The sequence below is a fragment of the Borostomias antarcticus genome (assembly GCF_949987555.1).
Source record: "Borostomias antarcticus genome assembly, chromosome: 29".
Taxonomy (NCBI): Eukaryota; Metazoa; Chordata; class Actinopteri; order Stomiiformes; family Stomiidae; genus Borostomias; species Borostomias antarcticus.
In genome coordinates this window covers 2,701,708-2,726,214 of record NC_140262.1, presented here as the reverse complement: position 1 = coordinate 2,726,214, position 24,507 = coordinate 2,701,708, and the positions used below count along the sequence as shown (strand labels likewise).

The 24,507-nt window shown below is 48.7% G+C and overlaps 2 protein-coding genes across 2 annotated transcripts; one reads left to right on the top strand and one right to left on the bottom strand.

The window, feature by feature from the left end:
* The first annotated feature begins 953 nt into the window (after nucleotides 1-953).
* On the top strand, nucleotides 954-17,846 carry reep3b (receptor accessory protein 3b). Its single transcript, XM_084459993.1, has 8 exons — nucleotides 954-1,280; nucleotides 6,152-6,224; nucleotides 10,821-10,897; nucleotides 11,466-11,586; nucleotides 12,016-12,129; nucleotides 13,675-13,834; nucleotides 15,963-16,105; nucleotides 16,811-17,846. Exons 1-8 carry the CDS (start codon nucleotides 1,249-1,251, stop codon nucleotides 16,880-16,882), a joined length of 792 nt encoding a protein of 263 aa, XP_084316119.1. The 5' UTR covers nucleotides 954-1,248; the 3' UTR covers nucleotides 16,883-17,846.
* A 753-nt stretch (nucleotides 17,847-18,599) lies between these two features.
* Nucleotides 18,600-23,644, bottom strand: nrbf2b (nuclear receptor binding factor 2b). Its single transcript, XM_084459705.1, has 4 exons — nucleotides 23,481-23,644; nucleotides 21,921-22,005; nucleotides 21,726-21,766; nucleotides 18,600-21,352 (listed from the first exon to the last, which is right to left on the bottom strand). Exons 1-4 carry the CDS (start codon nucleotides 23,508-23,510, stop codon nucleotides 20,678-20,680), a joined length of 831 nt encoding a protein of 276 aa, XP_084315831.1. The 5' UTR covers nucleotides 23,511-23,644; the 3' UTR covers nucleotides 18,600-20,677.
* Between the last annotated feature and the right edge of the window lie 863 nt (nucleotides 23,645-24,507).

Here is a 24,507-nt window from a genome sequence, read left to right as displayed (position 1 = left end):
TATCTGAAAAAAGGTCAGTTTGTTGTTAGGCATGGGGTCTGTGTGTGTTTGTGTGTGTGTGTGTGTGTGTGTGTGTGTGTGTCTTTACCACAGTAGGCCTATACTGTATCATTGCATCACTGTGAGAATCCCTTGTCTCTCAGTCCCTGAATGCACTGATGTAACAAGCAAATGTTGTTGATCTGAGAGACTCCTCTGAGAATCTATCGCTGTTGCAAACATGTTCATGAATAGCAACAAGATGGAGGCCACAATCCAGATATAATGTAGCCTTACTTAAGCATCAATGTGAATGCTAACCAGAATATTCAGCCTGCTCTTCTTCGGTAGCCTAATATGGGCTATGGACTTTATTAATTTAGATGCATAATATACCAGTCAATAATGTAAACCAATCAATAAAGTATCCACTACTACTACTACTACTACTATCTACTACTACCACCACTACTACTACTAGCCTACTACTACTACTACTACTACTACTACTACTGCCAGATAGATGGAGGATATCTCTAGCAAACAGTTCTATAAAAACCCTCTTTGTTTGCGCGCTTTGCCTTCAAATATATGCTCTATTCTTCACCACTGCGCATTGACCCATAATAATTCCTCTATTTTTAAATCAATGCCAGCCAACCAATGAGGATTCTATTTGACTGTGCGTCCTCGCAACAACAGCGCTGCGAAAAACAACCACCACAGTCATCACAATCCTCTCTCATTTGTTCTCTTCCGCCACGATGCGCCTTTCCACCAATCAGCGCTAGTCGCGCAGAGTCGGGTGGGTCATCGCGAGGAGCGCACTTACTAACCAATAGCTGTTCGGTATTGTTGTAAACAAACCTGCTTATCCAATCAGATTCACCGGGAGGTATGCCCTTCTGGCTGACGTCACCTGCTGCTAGAGCACCTTCCTGCTCAGGGAACAGAGGAGAGACCCGGAGGAATTGAAGAGGTTGATAGAAGAAAAACAAAACAAAACCACTTATCTAGTGTATGGCTAAACTATACAATTCAAAAACAGGACGTTTCGTTTCCCGGACATGATTGTTATCCTACTTCCAAGTTCGCTCTTAGCTTTACAACGTTGAACGAAGTTGTGCCTCAAGTTGATGGTAGCTAGTTAGCTTAGCTAGCTCGGGTTAGCTAGTTGGGGTGTGCTCGTTAGCTAGTTGGGGTGTGTTGGTTTCTACCACCCCGTGTATCCCAACCCACTTCGGGCCCTCTGTCTTCCATCTCCACAAGATGGTGTCGTGGATGATCTCAAGAACCGTTGTGTAAGTAATTAAACCCATTCTCTCTGGAGTCGACACACAAAACCAACCAGCTAGTTAGCTAGTGCTCAGTGAGTTAGCTAGGTGGCCTAGTTCGGTATTTGATTACTTTGTGCTCCACCCTTCCCAAGCCTGTCGTTAGTTGTTTGTCTAGCTGGTTGATGTTAGCGAGCTAGCATGCTAACGGTTCCCGGTGTAGTAACGTACATGAATAATATATTATATATATATATATATATAACACAAATGTTTAAAATTCTCGTAGCTAGCCGCACACTGTTATGTCCTTTAGTGTAGTTGGCTTGGTGTAAATGTTCAACTTGTGAGCTAGTGGCTGGATCACTATCTATCTATCTTGTTAGTTATGCTAACCGATCTTATTGTTGTTAACAGTAAAACAGTGTACTATTTGCCCCACTATTTTAAGACTGTCTATTTATTTGCCCAGGGACTGCGGGTGGAAGTTAGCTGTCTAGCTATAACCTTGTACAGTGCATCTCTCCCTATTCTATAGGGTAAATGTCTACTGTACCTTGTCCCTGTCTTCAAAATCAATCAAAATCAATCAATCATTCCATGCTGTGGAAGATGGAGCTAAGTTAGCTAGCTAGAGGCCAGGCCTCAACCTCCTAGCTAGAGGCCAGGCCTCAACCTCAATAATGTCAGAAATGATGTGGTCAGATGGGTTGGGTTGATAGACCTGGGTAGAAAACGCCCTGTGATGCTTGGCTGGACTCCTTGGGTCACTTTTCACAGCCTATAGATACAGTTACATAACTGTCCTGAGGGGAAGTCTGTGCCAGGTGGGAGGAGAGAATGGTCTGTTTTCTCAGTTATATCACTGTGGTCTAGCCTAATGGGTTTTTTCTCAGTAGATTTGCATGTACATTACCAGCTATTTACAGTATTGTGTTGAATTGCTTTTCCCTTTATAAAGAGAGGTGATTCCATTGTTTCATATTGACCTCAGTGTGAAACACCATGTAAGAAGCCGCCATGCAAGAAGCAAGCGACAGTGTGACTCGTTGGCATTTATACACATTGCAAGGGGAGCACACATACATTTGAGGGAACTTCAGAAGTAGACTCAAGACCCCATTTTGGTATCATGGAACCCAGCTATTTATATATACATATTAGTCTAATTTGGTCATTTCAGTTGTATAATTATTTCATCTAGGAGTGACAAACACTTTTACTGAGATGCTCTAACTGAAAGCTGTTTAGTAAAGGTAGGCCGTAGATGCAGTCATCACTTTACCTGACTCAGTCACAACACCCCATGCGTCAGCAATGCGTCAGCAGTGCGTGTAGAACAAGTTGATCAGGACTGCTGGGAAGCTGCAGTTCTGTTTTTATCCCCCATCAACATCTGTGTTTTTAAGGTGTGTCACATGATACTGCACGTAGCCGTTGTATGGCAATGATTAGGATAGGCCTATAGGAATGGTTTCTTTTTGTGGTTGTTTAGGCCCATATATGCATTTTGGGTTTGCACGCGGGCCAAGCGGAATGCAACACATTGAATTGATTTAGTGGACTGCAAGTTTTTTTTTGATTAGTAAAGGAACCATCACTAAAAGCCTCATAGTGTGTTAACAACTTTAGAACCGATGCAGCCGGCGCCTTCTAGACAGGGCCTTACATGGGCGGCTTGAAGGAGCGTAGCCGAAGCACACTGCTGTAACCAAACAAATCTTCTCTGTATTTTTAGGGTGGGGGGCGGGGGGTAATCAGGCTCTCCCCTGGTCTGGAGCTGAAACCAGATGTTGGAACTTGGAACTCCAGATCACTGGATCTTTACAGTTCTGCAGCCCACCTCTCTCTCTCTCTCTCTCTCTCTCTCTCTCTCCGTCTGGCTCGGGTCCCGGGCCTGTGTGCACGCTAGGAGCCGGGGGTGTACGGTGTCAGGAAACCAGGAGAGTTGACCTAGAGCAGAATGTCAACGCTCGTCGGAGGGGTTTATTTTTTCAGCTGCTTGGCTGCCAGAGACCAGAGAGGCCCCCGGTTTTTCACCAAAATTGTTTCAAGAACGTCCTGCGCGGGCCCCTGCGTCCCTCTCATGCGTGGTTTAATAGAGAGATAGTCCTCTGTAAGAATGTGAATGGTGGGTGGGGTGATGGATACAGCCTGGTGGTTGTTTTTTCTGTTAGAGGAGAGATATTGTGTAGTCTACTTAGTCCTCGGCATGATGTAGTGTTTCTAAGGGACACTTTGTTTCTGATGGACTAACATTTGTTAAATTCAGCTTGTATCCTACAGTACACAAGTCCTAAAATAGGAAGAAAGCAGAAAGACGAGGCCTTGGACTAGGGTTTGTTATGTGGTGATATGGTGAGCGTTTTGTGATTTTGGCAGTTGAGGTGATGTGGAAATGTTTCCTCTTATGTAATTGAGAAAGCGCCATATCTCACAGGAGGCTACTAGGGGTAAACTTCTGCAGCGTAGACTGATTAAGCAGGCCCTATTTCAGTGTGAATCAGGATTTGCCTTTAAAAGGTGGATTTTTTTCACTCAGACTACGTAGTCTGAACGCTGTTGGTTAGTGTTTTTCCTCATTGTTGTGGGTGGAGTCTGAGGATGACTCTGGCAGTCAAAGCTGATTAGCAGTGCAGTCAGATAAGCAGAGAAATACCTGTTATTAACCCACAGACCTCTATCAATACAAGTAGCAGACCAGAAGCTACAAAGGCCTCCAAATTACAGCCTGTTACAGCCTTGTCGAGGACAAGGTCTGCTGCAGCCTGGAAACTATTGTTGGACACAGAGAGAGAGAGAGAGAGGCTGTGGAGAGAGGGGGGGGGGGGACATCCCTGGCCTGCCTACGATCTGTTCTGCTGTCTCCATGGCAACAGCAGGGAAATAAACTGCCACCACCCTTCCTCCCTCCCTCGCCTGACTGAGGTGGATCTTTGGACAAAGGCCATGAAACATAAAACTGGAGGAGAGTTTCGAATGTTATATAAATGCTCTTTCAACACTCGTCCGCATAGGCTCATCTCCGCGAGGGGGGTGTGGGGGGGGGGGGGGGTGTTGGAAATGATTTGGGAAAAATTGTCAATGTGTCTGTCGGAAAAGTGTTCGGTCATGGTTTTTCTGTACCTCACAGGGAGAGCTCTGTGTGTCAGAGATGATTTATCACACCATGCCTCCAGATATGGAGCTAGGTAGTCCAGACAGAGTTATGCTGTGAGACCACGGCCGCGGCGCGGAGAGCCGTGACCCGCTTCGCCGTCCCCCTGCGGAGGAGGCCAGCGAGACGTCTTTCGGGAGGCCAGGCTGTCTCGGCGTTACGGTGCATGTCACTGTTGGACGCGGTTCAACACTGGGTCACAGTTTAAATTTGGCAGCGGAAGCCAGCTAGGCCGAGGGTGAGCGTGGCCCACTTAAAATAAGAAGTTCTGCTGAGAGTGCACTAGCGTGACAGTCTGCCAGCCTGGCTTGTGGACCGGGGCTTGCATTACTGACTCAAATGTCAGGGGGGTATCTTCTACATCAGGCCTGCCAAGAAGCGCCTCAGAACAACTGCACAGTACGGTATCGGATGTAGGAAATCTATAGACGTGGCCAGAACCGAGCCCGGGTTATTTATGGCTTTGGCCCCTGGACCCGGCCCAGGAGTTAAGCATTGTGTTCCACCAGGCGCTGTCTTTCTGAAGCCACCCGAATGTCCCAAATGGGGGTGCACAGGGGTGAAAATGGGCTCACGGTGAGTCACCTGCCAAGGGGACTGTAGATGAAAAAATCTACCGGCCAAGTATATATATTTTTCCAGATAGCCTTCCGAAATCTAGTCGCCAATTGGACATTTTACCTGCATTTGGCCGGTGGCAGGTGTTCATTTTCAGCCCTGGGGGTGCATGATATATCAGCAATCATATCGGTATCGGACAATGTTAGTCTTTTTGTTTTAATATATCGCTATCGGTCCGATGTGCAAAACGGGGCCGATGTGAACAGCCGATAATTATTTCAGTCTAGCTGCTCTTGTGTGTGTTGTTGAGAGGAAACAATGTGGTAAATCTATGATTTAGCAGCTTTTCAGAATGTTTTGGAAATAGAGACAGCGTTTCCATGTGTTTTTTAGTATGTATAACATGATTATCATAGAAACTTGTTTTTATACAGATCATACCGAAATCGGTGAATATTGATTATCGGCCATAATAGCAATGTTAATATCTGTTATCGGTATCGGTGCATCCCTAGTCCCAAATGAACGACTCTGGGAATTCAGGGCTATTGAATAACGTAGCGCTGTCTGTCGTTACACACACAGAATAGTGTAAAGAGTCCCTCGTTAGTCTTACGGGTGCTCGCCCTGGGGGATTTGATGGGACTTGGTGTTTGAGAGCGAGGCTGTGAGGCTGAGAGCAGAGACATACCTCGGATTGAGCCGTGTGTGACTCCGGCGGGTCTCTGTGGGCGTGTGCTTGTTTACCCTCAGATCTGTGTTTTTGTGCGCGTCCCTGCGTGCGTCATCGCACAGGTCAGGCGCGCAGACCGCAAATAGCAAAGTCGAAACACTCGGGAGTCGGCAGGGAGGGAGAGGTAGCGGCGCGCCAAGCGACACGGGGCCTTCCGCGCGTGGGCCGGCCGTCACGCTTGTTCTGCAAGGTACGGCTGGCCACAATAGTAGCCAAGGAGAGAAAAAGGACTCTTTGTTAATCCCGTGTGATCTGTGGGAGGGGTTCCGTGCAGTAACAGGAAAACACGTGCTGTAACATTGAATTAGGGACACGCCTATTGGTTTGACCTGAAGAAGGGTGGTTTAGTACCCTTATTAAGCCTGTATTGCTCGATCCTTTATTGTAAATGATTTGCCATTAAGTTGAATAATGTTTTTTTCCCTGTCTTTTCTGTTCTATCTGCAGGCTGGTCTTTGGCACCCTGTACCCGGCCTACTACTCGTACAAAGCCGTGAAAACCAAAAACGTAAAGGAATATGTAAGTGTGAACGCATTCAGCCTGTCCCTGCATCACTTCAAGCGTGTTGAGAATCCGGCGTCTTTGCTTAATACACCTAAACGGTGTTTCGTACCCGTCGACTCGCTGAGCTCAGTAGTACGAGCCCCGGCACGTCGGCGAGGTCACACCCCGATCTCGCTCCCTCGTTCCCAGGCTCACTGTTTTCTCCTCACTCTTAACCCCCCCCCCCCTCCCCTCTCTCTCTCTCTCTCTATACCTCCACGTCTCTCTCTCTCTCTCTCCCTCTCCTCCTTTATCCCCCCCCCCCGCCCGCGCCTCCTGGCCGTGGAGTCCTCTAGCAGAGCTGTGCGTGGGCAGGACCGAGCCGGCGCTCGCGTTTGTCCTTACATGAATGAACCGAGCAGGTGCCCCCGAGGAATGCTGATCTGGCTCCTGCCAACCACCATGTCATTTATAGAAAACAATGGCTCGGCTCAGCCAGGACTCTGAGGAGAGAGAGACAGGCTCAGCCAGGACTCTGAGGAGAGAGAGACAGCTCAGCCAGGACTCTGAGGGGAGAGAGACAGCTCAGCCAGGACTCTGAGGAGAGAGAGACAGCTCAGCCAGGACTCTGAGGAGAGAGAGACAGCTCAGCCAGGACTCTGAGGAGAGAGAGACAGCTCAGCCAGGACTCTGAGGAGAGAGAGACAGCTCAGCCAGGACTCTGAGGAGAGAGAGACAGGCTACAGTGAAAATTGGCAGAAGATCTGTCTCTATTCCTGCCCTACAGCACTGACAGATTACTTCAGAGATAATAGGCCAAGTCAGACAGTGTAAACTGAATAGGTTTTAGAAGGAGATACTATGGTTGGTTTGTATCTATAGAGGTAAAAAGTGAGTGAGAGTGTAGTGGAATACGAGTTGTGTGTATTTGTATACGGTTTCCTAGGTGTTTCGGAGGAAAAGCATCGTTGTATCGGGCTATGCTATTCTTCTCGAACCCTGACCCCCTTCCTCTTGATCAGACCGCTGATTGCCTCAGCTCATTACAGGCTGGCGGCGCAGAGCGCCGTGTTCCTCCTGGGAACAGGTTCACGAGGACAGAGAGGCCCTCAGGCTAGCAGACTGGCGAAAAGCACTCCTATTTTTCTTTGTGCCTAGCACTACTCCCCCCCCCCCCCCCCCCCCCCCCCCCCTTATCCTCTCTCCTCCACCCCTCTCTCCTCTCCACCCCTCCGTCTACTCTTTCTTATTCTCTCCCCTCGTCTCCTCGTCTAAGTCCTTTCCTACGCCAGAACCTTCCGACGTCCCTTTCATCCTCCTCCCCTGACGCTCTGGTCTGTGTAGAGCATCTTATCTGTGAGCCTGCTAGTCAGTGTATTTCTATTGGACATTATGCCCTTGTAGGGTACATTAGCCGACAGCACAACCATCCTTAGCGCTTGTTCGACTTTTCAGCGTATGATGCATTGCACACAAAGAGAGAGTTATGTGCAGTTGAGTCAAGCGCTATAATTCTTTGTAGTATTTCTGAAATGGCACAAGCCTACACCTGAGAGAGGAGCGACACGGTAGGGATAGGCCGCGCAAGTACCTTCCTGTTTAGCCTGCCTAGCTAGCTATGTGCTTTGGCTAGCAAGACTAGCGACACGTTAGCTCAAAGCTAGCAATTGACGTGTTGCACGTGAGTGTTTAGCCCAGCCAGCCAGGCTGGTTTCTATACAGCGTGTTTTCCTGGAGGATACTCTCTGTGTTTCCTGAGCTCTGCAGTCTGTCTACTCAGAGCAAGTTGAACAAGCCCGTTTGTCTAGACATGTAATAATGAGATTATAATAAGACAGTAATTAGTTCGGAATATAAGATAACTAAGAAAATAGTTAGGTCTGTATGTCTGTCAGTCGCCTATTACCAGAGAAACTGGTTCAGCAAGAGGCCGGGTTATTTCCAGAATACCGAGCTGCCCCTAGAATGCCGTCCAGTGTCGAGTTTTCTAGATGGAAAGTTCATTTCAGTGGAGTGAGTCTGCAGGCCCATTTAACTGCGGGTTTCTGTGGAAAACATAATAAAGAGGAGCCATTCCATCGGCCGGCCAGGACCGTTTTAAGAGCCGTGTCCCGACAGCCGCGGTCACGTTTGTCTTCAAACACACAGTAAATGTCAGAGTAGTAATTGAGAGCCCTCCTCAGAGCTTGTCCTAGAATAGCCCCGGACAGATCCCGCTTTGTGCTGCCCGGGTCACGAAAATATAGGTTAGGTGGCTAACCATCACAGGACAGGATAGAGCTGACTGTTGGTCCTCGTATGTTTATGAATTTAAAAGGTGGGATTTACTTGCTGTTCTTTAATGTTTGTGTTCAGTGCAGAGCTAGATTTTGCACAGTGGAGTGATGATGGTGATAGAAAGCTTTCATTTGATAAAGATAATAAAGCTTTGATTGATTGATTGATGTCAAAGGTTGTATCCAGTCCAGTAGAGTATGTAAGTAAGTAAGTAAAAGTTTATTTGTATAGCACAGTATGCACAAGTATGCACAGGCTTATGCCATTTACATGTCTTAAAGTCTTGTAGTTGTATTTGAATTAAAGATGCGAGGTGTTGTTTTCCAATAAACAAAAGTACCATCTCAATTGTAGGTCTGGGATCGGAGCGGTGAGAACACCATAGCTCCTGGCTGTCACATAATGAATAAACAAGTTCAAACGAGTTAAGCAGCTCATGTTCTAGAAGCTCTCGGCTACACTATTCAACCTCTCGGCTTACAGCCTTCCTCTCTGTTTACATTCAGACTGCACCGTGAATGAATGCTTTGGATTCTGGTAGTCTGTTAGCCGGCTAGCGTTTCTCGCCCTATAAGTCTAGCTAGCGAGACTATGGTTTTAGCCTGCAGAGTAGTGTGGATTCACGCCATTAAACTCTCGCATTCAGGCGTCCATTACTATCAGGAGTTCGATTAAAGCTGACATTTTTCAAATATAAGGCTTGCTGTTTTGGTGGTCCGCTAACGTCCTCTGCCTGCTGCATTTAAAATGGCTGCCGTAGCCTACATATCATTCAGGGGGATGGGTGGTGAAACTTTAATGTCCTGCTCCTATGACTGGGTGTTAAACTGTCAAGAGAGCGAAAAATCAATGGATGGACAATGAGATTGACACCCATGCCCATTGGCTAACTCAATACTAGGCTCTCTGCCTCTCTCTCTCTCTCTCTCTCTCTCTACCCTTCATCCCTTCCCTTTCTCTCTCATCCCCTCTCTTCCCCTCTTCTCTGTCTCTCCACCTCTACCTCTTCACCCCCCCTTCCCTCTCTCTCTCTCTCTCTCTCTCTCTCACTCTCTCTACCCTTCATCCCTTCCCTTTCTCTCTCATCCCCTCTCTTCCCCTCTTCTGTCTCTCCACCTCTACCTCTTCACCCCCCCTCCCTCTCTCTCTCTCTCTCTCTCTCTCTCTCTCTCTCTCTCTCTCTCACTCTCTACCCTTCATCCCTTCCCTTTCTCTCTCATCCCCTCTTCCCCTCTTCTCTGTCTCTCCACCTCTACCTCTTCACCCCCCTCCCCTCCCTCTCTCTCTCGGGCGCAGGGTGCATTGATCAGCCCCGCGGCCTGTCACGGGGCCGCCCGGGGGTTCAGCGCGAGGTCGCCAATTAAAAAAGGCAGGTGTGCCGGAGCCCGCGCTCCGAGCCGGGGCTAGGCCGCTCCTGTCAGTTCGGTTAATTCCTCCTCTGAACCGGCCGGCTCCCGCGTCCGCCCGGCCGGGCTCACTCGGCCCCAACACTTCAGCTGAACACCTCCAGAGACGCCCGGCCCCGCCTCGGCCCGGGGGGCAGCTATAGGGTGGGGGGGGGTATAAGAGATCCAGCAGGTGACTCACCGTGCGTCTGCTCCCGGCTACCTTTTGAAATTGAAATGCAAGAGAAAGGCCCTTAAAGCCCCGCGGCGCTGCAGGAGAGGGGCGAGGCGGGACGGAAGGGGAATACCGAGCAGGGGGGGGGGGGCGGCGCGCCTCGTCTCCTGTCTGACCCGCGTCCTCTCCCTCCGCCTCTCCCCTCCTCTTCAGGCCAACCAAGACGTCCTCCTCCCGACGGATCGCCACACAACGAAATCAAAAATGTATTTTTTTTTGGGGGGGGGGGGGGGGGGTTGGATCACATCCTTGGTCACAGCGTGTACCTATTTAACAATATATGCCAAATATATTTCAAAATTTCCGTTTCACTGTAATCTTATATCAAATCCTATGTTTTTTTCCTTCCTGTAAAACAAAATCCCCCAAGTGCAAACGTCAGCAATGCGAGAGCAAGGTCAACCAATAATCTCACGACATCCACCCGTCAGTCAACGCTATCTGTCTATCGAATCAGTCTGAAGTTGTTAGAACCCGCCAACCGATCAACGTTCCAGTCAAATTCCTCTAAACGTTAAGTCCCGCCCCTATAGCCTGTTTGAGTTGGAAATGCATCAAACTACAGAAGCGCAAACGTCCGTCGCAGCTGGACTTTAATGACCATGTTGATCACGCCCGTGGTCCTGATAGTGATGGCCTCACACACCTCCTTCACGTCGGTTCTACTGACCACCGTGTGTGTGTGTGTGTGTGTGTGTGTGTGTGTGTGTGTGTGTGTGTGTGTGTCCTCCGCAGGTGCGATGGATGATGTACTGGATCGTGTTTGCGCTCTACACCGTGGTGGAGACCGTCACAGACCTCACACTAGGATGGTGAGACTGACACACACACACACACACACACTCACTCACTCACTCACTCACTCACTCACTCACTCACTCACTCACTCACTCACTCACTCACTCACTCACTCACTCACTCACACACACACACACACACACTCTAACACACACACACACACACACACTCACACACACACACACACTGAATTCATTAGTTAATCCAAGTTAATGCATTAACACTACTTTGTTGATGATCTAATTTTGGTTGATTGCTCCTGATTGCGGCCGAGCCAGCAGACATCCTGTTTGAGTTGTTGTGATGTCGTCGGTCGCGCGGTGTGATAAACCAAACGAGGTTTAATGAAATTAAGTTGCCCTTCTTGTAATTGGAGAGTCAGAAATTAATGTGCGGTAATCGTTTTAATGAGACTGATTACGGGCAATGATGAAGTGTGTGTGTGTGTGTGTGTGTGTGTGTGTGTGTGTGTGTGTGTGTGTGTGTGTGTGTGTGTGTGTGTGTGTGTGTGTGTGTGTGTGTGTGTGTGTGTGTGTGTGTGTGTGTGTGTGTGTGTGTGTGTGTGTGTGTGTGTGTGTGCAGGTTCCCCCTGTATTATGAGATCAAGATAGCCTTCGTCATCTGGCTGCTGTCGCCCTACACACGAGGAGCCAGTCTCATCTACAGGAAGTGTCTGCACCCTCTCCTGTCCTCCAAAGAGAGGGTAATACAATCTCTCTGTCTCTCTCTCTCTCTCTCTCTCTCTCTCCCTCTCTCTCTCTCTCTCTCTCTCCCTCTCTCTCTCTCTCTCTGTCTCTCCCTCTCTCTCTATCTATCTCTCTCGATCTATCTCTCTCTATCTCCCTCTCTCCCTCTCTCCCTCTCTCCCTCTCTCCCTCTCTCCCTCTCTCTCTCCTCTCTCTCTCTCTCTCTCTCTCTCTCTCTCTCTCTCTCCTTTAAAAGACAGCTTTACTCTGACAGAGATCTTGTGTGTTACGGGACGCTCTGATAATGACTGGTGACAACACGGCTACGTTCCCCGCTGACTCACGGCCACCTTTCTCCTCCTCTCCTCCTCCCCTCCTCCCCTCCTCTCCTCCTCCTCTCCTCCTCTCCTCCTCCTCTCCTCCCCTCCTCCTCCCCTCCGCTGCAGGAGATCGACGACTACATCATCCAGGCCAAAGAGCGCAGCTACGAGACCATGGTGAACTTCGGCAGGCAGGGCCTAAGTATAGCCGCCACCGCAGCTGTGACTGCAGCTGTCAAGGCAAGTGCAGAGCCGCAGGAGGGTGTGTGTGTGTGTGTGTGTGTGTGTGTGTGTGTGTGTGTGTGTGTGTGTGTGTGTGTGTGTGTGTGTGTGTGTGTGTGTGTGTGTGTGTGTGTGTGTGTGTGTGTGTGTGTGTGTGTGTGTGTGTGTGTGTGTGTGTGAGAGAGAGAGAGCATGCTGCCCATATTGGCGTGTGTGTGTGAGATTGTCCCTCCGGGGTGCTAGTGGTGGCATGGGGCAACACGTGCCAGCCCCTGTGTCAGCCCCCCCCCCCCCCAGATAGCTCTGCCTCTGTTCTCTCCCTACTGTCTGGTACCAGAGTACCAGAGAACAATACGCGCGCTTGAGTAACAACGCGTTGCGTCAGTGCCGCTCGCGCTTCTCGAGAGCTCTTAAAACCCCGCCGCGCTGGATCAGCCCGAGCCAACGATCAGCGACCTCGGTTTCCGTAAGAAACCACCGCCCCCCCCCCCCCCGAGAAGCGCGGTGAGAGGAGAGAGGCGCGGCGGTGACATGAGAGCCTATTGGACGACAGCAGGGCGGGACAGGACAGGAGATGAGATGAGAAGACCGTAGTAGTCCGTGGTTCAGGCCTCCAACACACACCGTTACCCTGCCACTGGGAGAGAGGGAGGGAGAGAGAGGAACGCGTAGAGAGAGAGAGAGAGGGAGGGAGGGAGAGAGGGAGAGAGAGGAACGCGTAGAGAGAGGGGGAGGGAGAGAGGGAGGGAGAGTAATGGGGAGTTTAATTTGAGGCAGAGTACTCGGCAAGAAGGTCCTCTCATCCAGAGCCAGCCCGCTTGTAAAAACCTCACATCTCCGCTCGCCCCGTATTAACCACGGCAGTCCACATATCAGACTTTTAAGAGCTCTGCGTTCTCTCTCCTGCACCCTACCCCCCCCCCGCCCGCCGTCCTCCAACCAACGCCCCCCCCCAACCATCCTCCTCCTCCTCCTCCTAAACCAGCGCCCCCCCCCCCCCCCCCCCCCCCCGTGTCTCTCTCCGTGTTTTTCCCTAACTTCGGTGTCCATCTCTCTCTCCTTGTGCACCCCTGACCCTGTGGTTTGGTACAGTAGGACATCCAGGGTCCCCCCCCCCTCCTAATCTGAGGTACGGTACTGGTCACAGCATGGAAGATACCCCCCCCCCCAACACCCCATCATACCACCCACATCAAAGCATAGTCTAGTGTCATATGTCCTGGTTCTCTTCCTCCTGTGTTTGTCTTGTGGGAAGTTTTTTTTTCCTCTCTGTGAAACTGTGATCTTTCTGGAACGAAGCGTTCGGGTTCGAGTCATTTAGAACAAACCCGCTATCATCTTAACCCCGAGAACAGAGTAGCCATAGATACCCGTTTCTAACGCCTGTTGTGGGTTTTTTGTTTACGCACCAACGCCTGCGGCGTCGTCATCCAACCCCCGCCATCTCTCTGCATGCGATCCGCTCGTATCGGTGTCACCGAAAACACCGTAGCCCCGCGCGCTCCCTCGGGACGATTTCGGGTCACGTGAGGACTAAAGAATGACGTCTTGTGCGTTGCGCAGGGCCAGGGCGCCATCACGGAGAAGCTGAGGAGCTTCAGCATGGCCGACCTGACCCAGATCAGCAGCAACGACGACGCCGCCAACAACCGGCTGTACCAAGGCTACAGCAACCCCGCCACCGTCCGCAGGGCGCACAGCGCCGACGTCCCCGACGGAGCAGGTAAGGGGACACGCGCCACGCCTATTTAAACATACTGCACACACACACACACACACAGACAGACACACACACACAACGTACGCGTTCTATGTGTTGGGTATAAGCGTACAGTGCTTCTGCGTCTGAGTTCACGTGGGTTCAGTTTGGGTCGAGGCTGGATATTCTGTAGATGTTGGAGGTTTCATATCCCAGGAGTCACACAGATACCTAGACGTGTGGGAACAAGAAATATGAAGGTTACGGTATCAGCCTGCCTGGCACACCCAGCGGCGCGCACACACACACACACACACACACACACACACACAGCACCACCTAGCACGCCGAGCTCCTCACACTGGCCTTGGAATCATTAACCCAGAGAGGAGTCCAAGGTGGGTTCTGGTGCAGAACCATGAGCCGCTCTGCTCCGGCGGGTCCACCTGCTCCCCCCGCTGCGCCAGCGGTCACGTTAACCCCCCTCTCCCCCGCCCCCCCTCCGGGCGAACGGGTCACCGCCGCTGCTCAGCGGACAGGACGCCGCCGCCACGGCCTTCCGGAGGACGGACGGCTCCGTCTTTTGTTCCGCGACGGCGAAGGTCGGCCGGAGTACCCTCCCCCTTCCCTTTGTCGAACCGCTTTGTTTATTGGCGGCCGTAACAGACGGCGCACGTGTGAGCGCGCATGCTCGCTCGCTCGCTTTCGCGGGCCGCCGCGTTCCAGTAATGAGTAATAATGTCTGGCGGAGCCGCGTAGAGAGGGGGTCTGGGGCGCTCTCTCTGTCTCTGGCTGGATGAAACCCTCGGAGCGCTGAGCTGAATGTCTAATGTCCCTCCCCCCCTCCCCCCCCCCCTCTCTCTCTCTCTCTCTATGCTAATGCTCTCTTTACCACCTGGCTGTCTGCCTGCCTGAGCGTTTGAAATTCCGCCGGCATCCCCGGTCATTCCCACCGGCGGCGGCGGAGGCCGCCGCAATGAAGCCGTCACACCGGGAGCTTTCAAATGTCAGACAGCCCCGCCCCGCTATTATGATGAGGAGCAGGAGTGTGTGGGGGGGGGGGGGGACAGTCAATGTCAAAATGATTAAGAGAGATGTTAATTGTAGTTTTGGGGGATGGGGGTGGGGGGGGTGGTGGAAGGAGAAAGAGATCGTGATGTCAGATGTGCGTCTCAGTGCGCGCGTGTCTGTCTCTAAAACAGCAGGGGTCAGATGAGGAGTTGAGGAGGCGCGTGGTGCTCCATTGTTCTGTTCTCTGGGAGGCTGGTTGGGAGGGGGAGGGGGGGCCCGAGGCTGTGTGTCGGAGGGCGGGGGGGTTGTTCTGCCTGGGAGGGTGGAGGGAGGGTCACGTTACACCGTCACGTGAGCCAGTACTACCGGGAGCAGGAGGGACGAGGTGGGGGGGGTTCATCATGTGTTAACTCTGGCATGACCGCTCCCCGGCGTTCTATAAGCTGGCCGTTCGTGGGAGAACACAGCCGGAGGACGCGCAAGGTCCCGATAATGGGGCCGGTTGATGCGAGGCATGACTGGAATCTTCTGTCTCCGTGTCCTGAGTCCGGGATCAGATGCTCTCGGCCTCGGGCGGAGAGAGAACGGGCGCTGGGAACCCGCCACTCGCCTAAGGGGACGACCTGACGACCAAGATTGGCCCGAGAGAGACGGAGCTTAGCCTGCTTTCGGTTGCGCGTGTGTGTTGTGTATGTGTGTGTGTGTGTTAGTAAGTGTGCATGCGTGCGACCGCAGGCCTGCTTGTGTTTCGGGGGGTGGGGGGAGAAATGTTATCTCGGGTTGTGGAGAGGCTGAAGCTAAATAAGTATGTCTGAACTCCCCCTGGAGAATCAGCAGCGCTCCCAGACCTGGTCAGGAAACCCAGATATTGGGAGGAATGGGAAGCAGATGTGGGTGGAAGGACACAAACAAAGAAGACTGGGGGAGATGGCCGCTGTTCCCGTGTGTCTGCTGCCCCCTAGCGGAGAAGGAGGGAACAGACACTTTAGGGCGGCTCAGAAAAGTAGTTCCAGCTCACTTAGCTCACTTTGTCCATGTCCTCCATATTAGACTCCAAGTCCATATCCTGTCCCTTATACTTGTCCATACTTGCTCCGCCCTTAATGCATACGTGTGTGTGTGTGTGTGTGTGTGTCCCCAGAGTACTATGCGTATGAGCAGGAGCAGGAGGAGGGAACAGAAGAGGAGGCGGAGCCTACGTTCTCCGAGGATGAGGCGGTGACGCACAGAGGCCTGAGACGCTCCGCAAGCGTGAAGATCACACGCGCCAAAGTCCGCAAAGATGTGAGGCTGCATGCGCACGCACACACACACACACACACCATGAACCTTTGTAGGAAACCCAGTCTTCTTGACTGTACCCTGTACGCGAGAGTAGGTTGACCCTCACTGACCCTAAGGAGACTTGACCACTGGTACATGTTCACTTATAAAGCCATGTTAGGTAAACTCCCACCTTCCATCTGCTCTCTGATCACACACAGCTATAGGCAGCTATAGTTTGAGGTCCCAGGATATGGTTCTGCTAGAGGCACCAAGATGGAGGACTGACCTTGGGAAGAAAGCCTTCATGTGTGCTGCTCCTTCAGTGTGGAACAATCTGCAAAAGGACCTAAAACTAAGGGAATTGGTCCCACTGCCTACTTTTAAAACTTGAATAGCTGCTATGATAAATCACTCCATTGGTACTTGTCACTGTCTGTAGGTGTTATGATGCCTTGACTTGAAATGCCCTATTTTATTTTTTGTTATTAAATTTTATATTATTATTTTTGTATTATTATAATTATAATTATTATATTTAAATATATATATATATTTAAATTTCCCCTGTTATAGGTCATGTCTGCAACTCTTTGCTGCCATTATTGGCCAGGTCTACCTATCTATGATCTCAATGGTACTATCTGGTTAAATAAAGGAAAATGATCGAATGTTGTGATTGGTCAGCATTCAGTAAACTGACTGCTGATTGGTTGTTCCCCCCAGGCACGCTATGGATCTCTGAAGATCAAGGGCAAGAGGCGGCCAGCACTGAACACCGTCAACTACGCCATGTGACTTGTGACACAGACAGGAAGTAGGATGTAACTACTGACACAACAGGACATGAGGTCATTATAAAACTGCTAGAGGGTCTTTTCATGCAGATACTTTTTCTCTGTTGTTTTTTAAGGAACTGTGGAACTACACATATTTATTACATACTGTAAGTCTTACAGACACAAGTCTTATGGACACACGTGTGCATATATCTGTAAGGAGCACCATCATCAGAACTCCACGCTGTATTTTAAATCACTCTTAAGGTTTTCTTTGATGTTTTGTTGCGTATGCATGGATTTTTTCCCTCTTTTCCTGGCGATGTAGTTTTTAGACGCAGGCGTGTGACGGGTAGATTTAGGGCTCCGATTCTATCCTCTTTTTTTGCTTTTTATTTTTTTAAATGTGGGTTTATATTTTGTTGCTTTTATGACATGCTGCCTTGCAGATTGTAGTTTGAGACTGTTCAGTTGTAAAATACTAATCATAATAATGCTAACTCCGACACACTTGAAAACAACGTCAACATCGCGACGACATCAGACCAAAAGTGTCCTTATTCCTTGCAAAGAAGAGCAATATAATACCAATGATGAAGATGATGAAGATGATGAAAGGGAGAAGAGAATGACAGAGAGAGATCAGAAAGGTAGAAGGAGAGAGAGGGAGAGAGCGCTCGAGAAAAAAAAGTATATTGGTTAGAAAGGTTTAGGTAGGTTTGTATCGACAGAAATTGGCACAGCCTGTTTTAAATGACTGCACCTTTGGAACAGCGTTTTTTTTAATATGTATATAATATATATAACCACATTATTTTGCACATTCTTCCAAGCGTGTTGCTATGCTTGTCATCTCATTCTAGAATGTACTGCCCAGTGCTGGGGACCGTTTTAAGAATCTCACATGGAAGCGAGACTAATATCAAAGCTTTATCTACACGCCAGCCCTGTCTGGTAGGATCCGTGTGTGAATGGATGATGTGGGTGCTGTTGGATTACTGCAAAACACGTCTGTCTGATGCGGGTGCTGTTGTATTTGTAAATGCAAAACAAATCTGAATAAAGTTTGGCGAGTTATGAAAATAATCATGATTGTTGTGTTGATGGTTGTGAGTTTCTTATTTCCTTATTAAGCCGTCTGACCAAGTGACTCCTAGTGCAAGTTTGACTTCAGAGCAGAGGTGGAGAAATACCTCTAAATACGAACACAGGGTGGATATTTATTTCCATTGGTAGTAATGTAGTTTTGCCAGTAGGTGGCGGCATAAGATCTAATGTCAGTCATGCAGCAGATCTGCTGGCTAGCAGGTAGGTCTACTCTGCATCGTATAATACTGCAGGTTAATTTACCAAATGTCTTGAGTTAACAGTTGACGTGTTTGAGCATACATGGTTACGAAAATAATTCAGTTTTTCACCAGCCGAAAATGAATGTTTATTAATTGAAACATGAGGTGGTGCTATTGGGAGTAGCTCCAGAGAACATGAGATCTCGGTGAGGTAGATTGTCTCGCTGTAGGAATTTCACTGGAATATATTTGCTGCCCATGTCAGTCACACAGCCACTGGTACTGAAGTGGGAAGCTGGGAGGGGTTACACTGCTGTATAATCAAATAAACACAATGACTGATTATTATTCCTTTTGTTGAAGCAGGTCCAATCCCATCACCCACATAAGACATCCACAAGTTAAAATAGTCATTTTTATTATCTTCACAATCATATACATACAGCTAGCACTGCCATTCATGCATCACCAAAAAAAGACAAAATTACATATTCATCATTAATGAGATTTGATAGCACATTTGTAGATTTTTACATCACACAAACAAAATACAAAACAAAAACAATTATGATGCACCCTGATTACAGTTGTAAACTGATCATTTCTTTTACATTTAAATAAAACAAGTCAAATGGTGGATTTGGTTCCCTCTTCTAAAATCAACATCTGTCTCCTTAAGTTAATGTCAACTTATGTTAAACTCTGGCTCCTAAGCTGCTCTGCTGCATCCAAGGCCCTGTTCAGATCCTCTAATAGTGCTGCCTTCTTTCATTCCTCAGAGAAATCACTGATCTTCCACAACTGGATTGGTGTCAGCTGTGTAAAGAAGCACAAGTTTACCACTATTAAGTCATGTTAGATCAGATTACCTCCAGGAGGAGAGGGAAGGAGGTGCTCACGGAGGATTCAAACGGGACCCAAAAGTTCTCGTCTTCAGGCGCTCTGGCACAAGTACATGACTTCAGATTCGTGTCCCATACAAGCTACACCTGATGATAAACACATGTGCACACTCATACACTGAGTAATGGAACTGGAGGACATTATTATTATGTCCGTTCTGCATAATTCTGACAGAATCAAGTTTACCTGAAAATGGTACAAGTGTGGTTTTACACAATCAACAACTGACTTGAAGACCAATTACAGTACAACTTATAAAAATCTGAAGCTAGACAAAGAATCTGTCAGAGTGATGTTTTGTGGTACCTCACACAGGTAAAAAAAAAAAAAAAGAAGCTTAGTAGAGGTCAACTTCTCCCTAGTGACCTAAGACCCTCTCTTATACATCTCCAGTCTGATACACAGGGGTATGCCGAGCAGGAGAGTTAAATACACATGAACTGAATATATCCCTACAGAGGCTTGTCTGCTTGTCCTTCTGTCTGTCTGCATTATGTAGGCTAGACGATGACTGCACCAGGCAAGGCAGTGGTTCTGTCTACGAGAGGTTCGTTTCCCAGAAACAGGTTAGGCCTAAGCATAGAACCAGCCTCGGCTCAGCTGAGATTCTCCATGGAGAACACACTTTCGTCCAGGACTACGATCGATCTGTGTCTGAAATTGTGTCCGTCTTGCCTGAATAGCTACAGGGCCAGAGATGGACTGAAACGTCCAAACTGGCCTCCGCAAGTCAGGCAGCTGGGCTCCCTACATAGAAAAACAAATACAAAGTGTGACTGTTACACTTTAATGCCGACGTGGAAAAAAAAAAGAAGATCGCTAGGTTGCCTTGCGGGGCTGAAGACAGCATTTAAAAAGCCTAGTTTAGCTGAATTTCACTAAAGCTCAAGCACCTTCTGGGATGTGGGAGGAGAAGGTGTGGTTGGGGGGGGGGGCGTTGAAAATGGCAGATTAACCAAATGTCAGCACTTAAACTACTCCCTACCATAAAACCATCACTGCATACAGACAGACCGATAGTAGAAGAGGGCCTAGCAGATCCATGTGTGTGGACTGGGACATCCCCACACACACACACACAAACACGCAAAGAGAAACAGGTACATACGGTATGATATGACATACACGAGCGATGCAACGCACACACAAAATCAGAACTCACACACGCTCACATATCAAAAAGATCATGTCCAGACTCCAGAATACACTTGGACACCAGTGTAGACATGAAGGATTAGGATGATGACAGTCTGTGAAGGACGCAACTGGGATGCACAAGGTGGGGGGGTGGGAGGGAGAGAGAGAGAGAGAGAGAGAGAGAGAGAGAGAAAGAGAGAGAGAGAGAGGGAGATCTTGGTGACAGTCGAGTCTCTTTATCTTGTAACTCGGCTCTCGCCGGCGATTCCGTGACGCTAGGATCTACTAGAGAGAGTTTCAAAGGCACAGATTATTTCGGTCAAAAGTTTCGCGCGGCCGCCGCCGAAAGTCCCCGCTCTGGCCCTGGAGAAAGTCTCCCTTTATGTGTTTTCCGGTGTGTTTGGGGGTGCGCGCGTCTAAGCCTGTGTGTGTGTGTGTGTGTGACGTGCCTGTGCCTGTGCCTGCGCGCTCCTCCGCGTCCTCTGTCACAGCCTGTCCCTCTCCATCAGCTCCTGCAGCTCGTGCTGGATGTCGTCGGGCAGCTCCAGGGCGGGCAGGTCCTCCAGGGCGATGTCCTGAGCGGGCATCTCGAGCGGCGGGAGCTGCGGAATGTCGATCTCTTTAGTCTTCCTGTCCTGGGCCCCTCCCCCTCCTCCTCCGCTAGTCGCCGCCGGCAGCACCCACAGCTCCGAGCGCTCCACGAAGTCGGTGTCGGCGCCGTCGCGCCGCAACCGGGCGTTCTCGACGCGCAGCCGCTCGTTCTCCCGCGTCAGCCGCTCGTTCTCGCCCACCAGGTGGTCCACCAGGCGCCGCAGGTTGGCCACGGTGGTCCGCTGCTCCTCCAGGCGCGTCTTGTCGTCCTTGGTGGCCTTGGAGCCGGGGCTGGGGGCCGAGGCCGGCGGCGGGGAGCCCCGGGTCTGGAGGAGGTACAGCCAGGTGTCGTACTCCCTCTCCGCGCCCTGGCCCGGCCCCCCGGGGCGGGGGGGGGGTGGGCCGGGCTGAGCCTGGGCGTGGAGTAGGCCCTGGGGCTGGTCTTTGGAGGACTGGCTGTGGAGCTTGGGCCGGGGTTTGACCTCTCGCCTGGCCCGCTTCCAGCGCTCCTCGATCAGCCGCTGCTGCTTCACGTGGCTGTCTCTCTGCAGCTCCATGGACAGACGTGCCTGAGCAACGGTAAGCAGCGGGCACAATAAACAAACGCACGTCAACAGGAAACAAACATTTTCAAATATGCAAGCAAGCATTCAGTGTCAATATCCCAAGGGCGATTGGTAATGTGGGACCTTGTCCTCCAGTCCATTTTCAGACAGTCAAGCTGTTACGCAACAACCTACGGAGTGTTTACTAAATATTGACCAATAGGGGTGGTGGGAGTCCATGACGTTGGTCCAACTGGTGACATTCAGCTGCTATCCGTCTCCCTTTCTCCATACATTCACTAACAAAACACCTTATTGTGCAGCTTACACACACACACGCACACACACACACACACACACAGACACACACACGCACACACAGCATAGTGTGTCTCACCTGCTCACACTCTGTTAGCTTCATGGCATCCCTTAGCAGGTCTGAAACAGAGCGAATGTGACAGGGAGAGAGAGAGAGAGAGAGAGAGAGAGAGAGTACAAGCAAATACATGATACCATATGGGAAAACAAGACAATTGTAGTTATTACACAGTGTAACCGTACAGTCCACACAGTGAGTGATAACGTTGCCCACCTGCAGCTTTCCCATGACAGGAGATAGCTTCCTCATACTTCCCCGCTGCCAGTAGACGGTCTGCCTTCCTGCACTGCTGGTGGGCCTGTGGGGGAGGGGGGGGTGCAGAGGAGTTATATACCCATTACTTATCAAAACGATAATGTAGCTGTCAAAAGAAATAAGATGCCTAATCTGACTGCTGCCACATCATATCGGTCTATGCTAACGTCACAGTCTCCTCACGTTACCCTTTGCATGCCAGATATCTTGGTGACTAGCGTCTATCACCGGCTAGCTGGCTGGCGTTAGGGTGCATTCGTTTATAACTGGGAGGTGGCAAATTGCGACTTGCTACTAGGAATGATTAAATAAAACACTGCATGAACTCGCACTTCCTCGTCGCAAATTCGGATATGTTTCTCAGCCCCCAGTTGCTCGAATGCACTAGATATAACTAGGTAACTGTGATATAATGGTATATAGATATAACTAGGTAACTGTGATATAATGGTATATAGCTATAACTAGGTAACTGTGATATAATGGTATATAGATATAACTAGGTAACTGTGATATAATGGTATATAGATATAACTAGGTAACTGTGATATAATGGTATATAGATATAACTAGGTAACTGTGATATAATGGTATATAGATATAACTAGGTAACTGTGATATAATGGTATATAGATATAACTAGGTAACTGATATAATGGTATATAGATATAACTAGGTAACTGTGATATAATGGTATATAGATATAACTAGGTAACTGTGATATAATGGTATATAGATATAACTAGGTAACTGTGATATAATGGTATATAGATATAACTAGGTAACTGTGATAAAATGGTATATAGATATAACTAGGTAACTGTGATATAATGGTATATAGATATAACTAGGTAACTGTGTATAATGGTATATAGATATAACTAGGTAACTGATATAATGGTATATAGATATAACTAGGTAACTGTGATATAATGGTATATAGATATAACTAGGTAACTGATATAATGGTATATAGATATAACTAGGTAACTGTGATATAATGGTATATAGATATAACTAGGTAACTGTGATATAATGGTATATAGATATAACTAGGTAACTGTGATATAATGGTATATAGATATAACTAGGTAACTGTGATATAATGGTATATAGCTTGAATGCACACAGGTCGGAGGTGGGTATTTTGCCACCTCCGACCACAAACGAACGCACCCTAACTACTGCTGGTCGTGTTGTCACCAACGTAAAAAAAATGTCACTTCCCCCGGTCATGTCAGGTCATGGACATGAGTCACAACCACAGCTAAACAATCTCAATGTAGCTAAGCTAGCTTCAAGGCTAGTCCACTGTTGGCTTTGTGTCGAGGACAAAACCAAGGTGTTGAAACTAGGCTAAGCAGTTAGCTTGCTAGGTTAGCCTAGCTGAGACACAGCGATAAGAACAGCAGCTGTCGAGCTGGCAGTGAGCAGCTAACGTTAGCATGCTAACAGTTTAAATGTTAGCATGCTAACTGTGAGTGCTAGCTTGATATTGCAACATCAACAGAAACTCACGAGATTTAGAGGACTATCCACTACCTCCATCTGGTTATTCTTCACGAGTAGCAGCTACATGAAAGTTGTTTCCGTCCCACACAGGCGATCATCAGATCTGGGACCAGATATTCTGGTTCAGTTGGCTGGATAAAGTGTGGGACTGTTTAGCCGTGGTTGCTTCCTTCTGCTCTTCCACGTAATTCCCCAATGGGGTTGCCAGGTTTGCGGAGGACTATCCCTCTATCAGTGTGTCGAAGAATCCCCAACGAGTTACCCCCACCCCAGACATGTAATCATTGTTCGACCAGTTGTGTTTTTGAGGGCTGGGAACGCTTATACGTGAATTTAAATTAAATGAAAATAACTTAAATTAAGAAAATAACATTCTTTTTCAATACCAGTGGATCTTGATCATCGAACCCAGATAAACAAAACACAACACAACAACAATCACCATAACATAAGTTAAAGCTGGATATGATAGTTTTCCATTTGGCCACTAGATGGAACTCAAGTCATGTACGCTATTTTGTGACGAGCCGACAGATATTCCATGGACATAATTGTGGTGTTGCAGATCTGACCTGCATTGTGAGCCATCCCAGCAGGTCATTTCTTTTCACATGTACACAGCACAGCAAATCCCAATTCATCTAAAATATATGGCAAAGCTCCAGCAGCTGTAGGTTCATCCCTATACAGTTAGACTAGTAGTTCAGTTCGGCTTAGTGCTGTGAAAAGGGTCAAGTCCACCCCATTGCAGTTCAAGATATTCACTGTTTTCAGAATACAAAAGATCAGTGTATATGCATTATTAGCTAATTAACAATACAATAAAATAAAAAATGCTTCACTTCTTACAGAAATATTTTTTATGCAAGCCTTAGTAAATGGGCCAAGTTTTGTAGCTAACAACAACACAATCATATTCAAAATGGTTGGTAATAGCATACAGCATACTGCATAGTCTATAGACTGCATGTGACCGTGTGTATAGTCTGTAGACTACGAGGCCTGGTTTGTTGTCCCTGACCAGAGGGTCCAT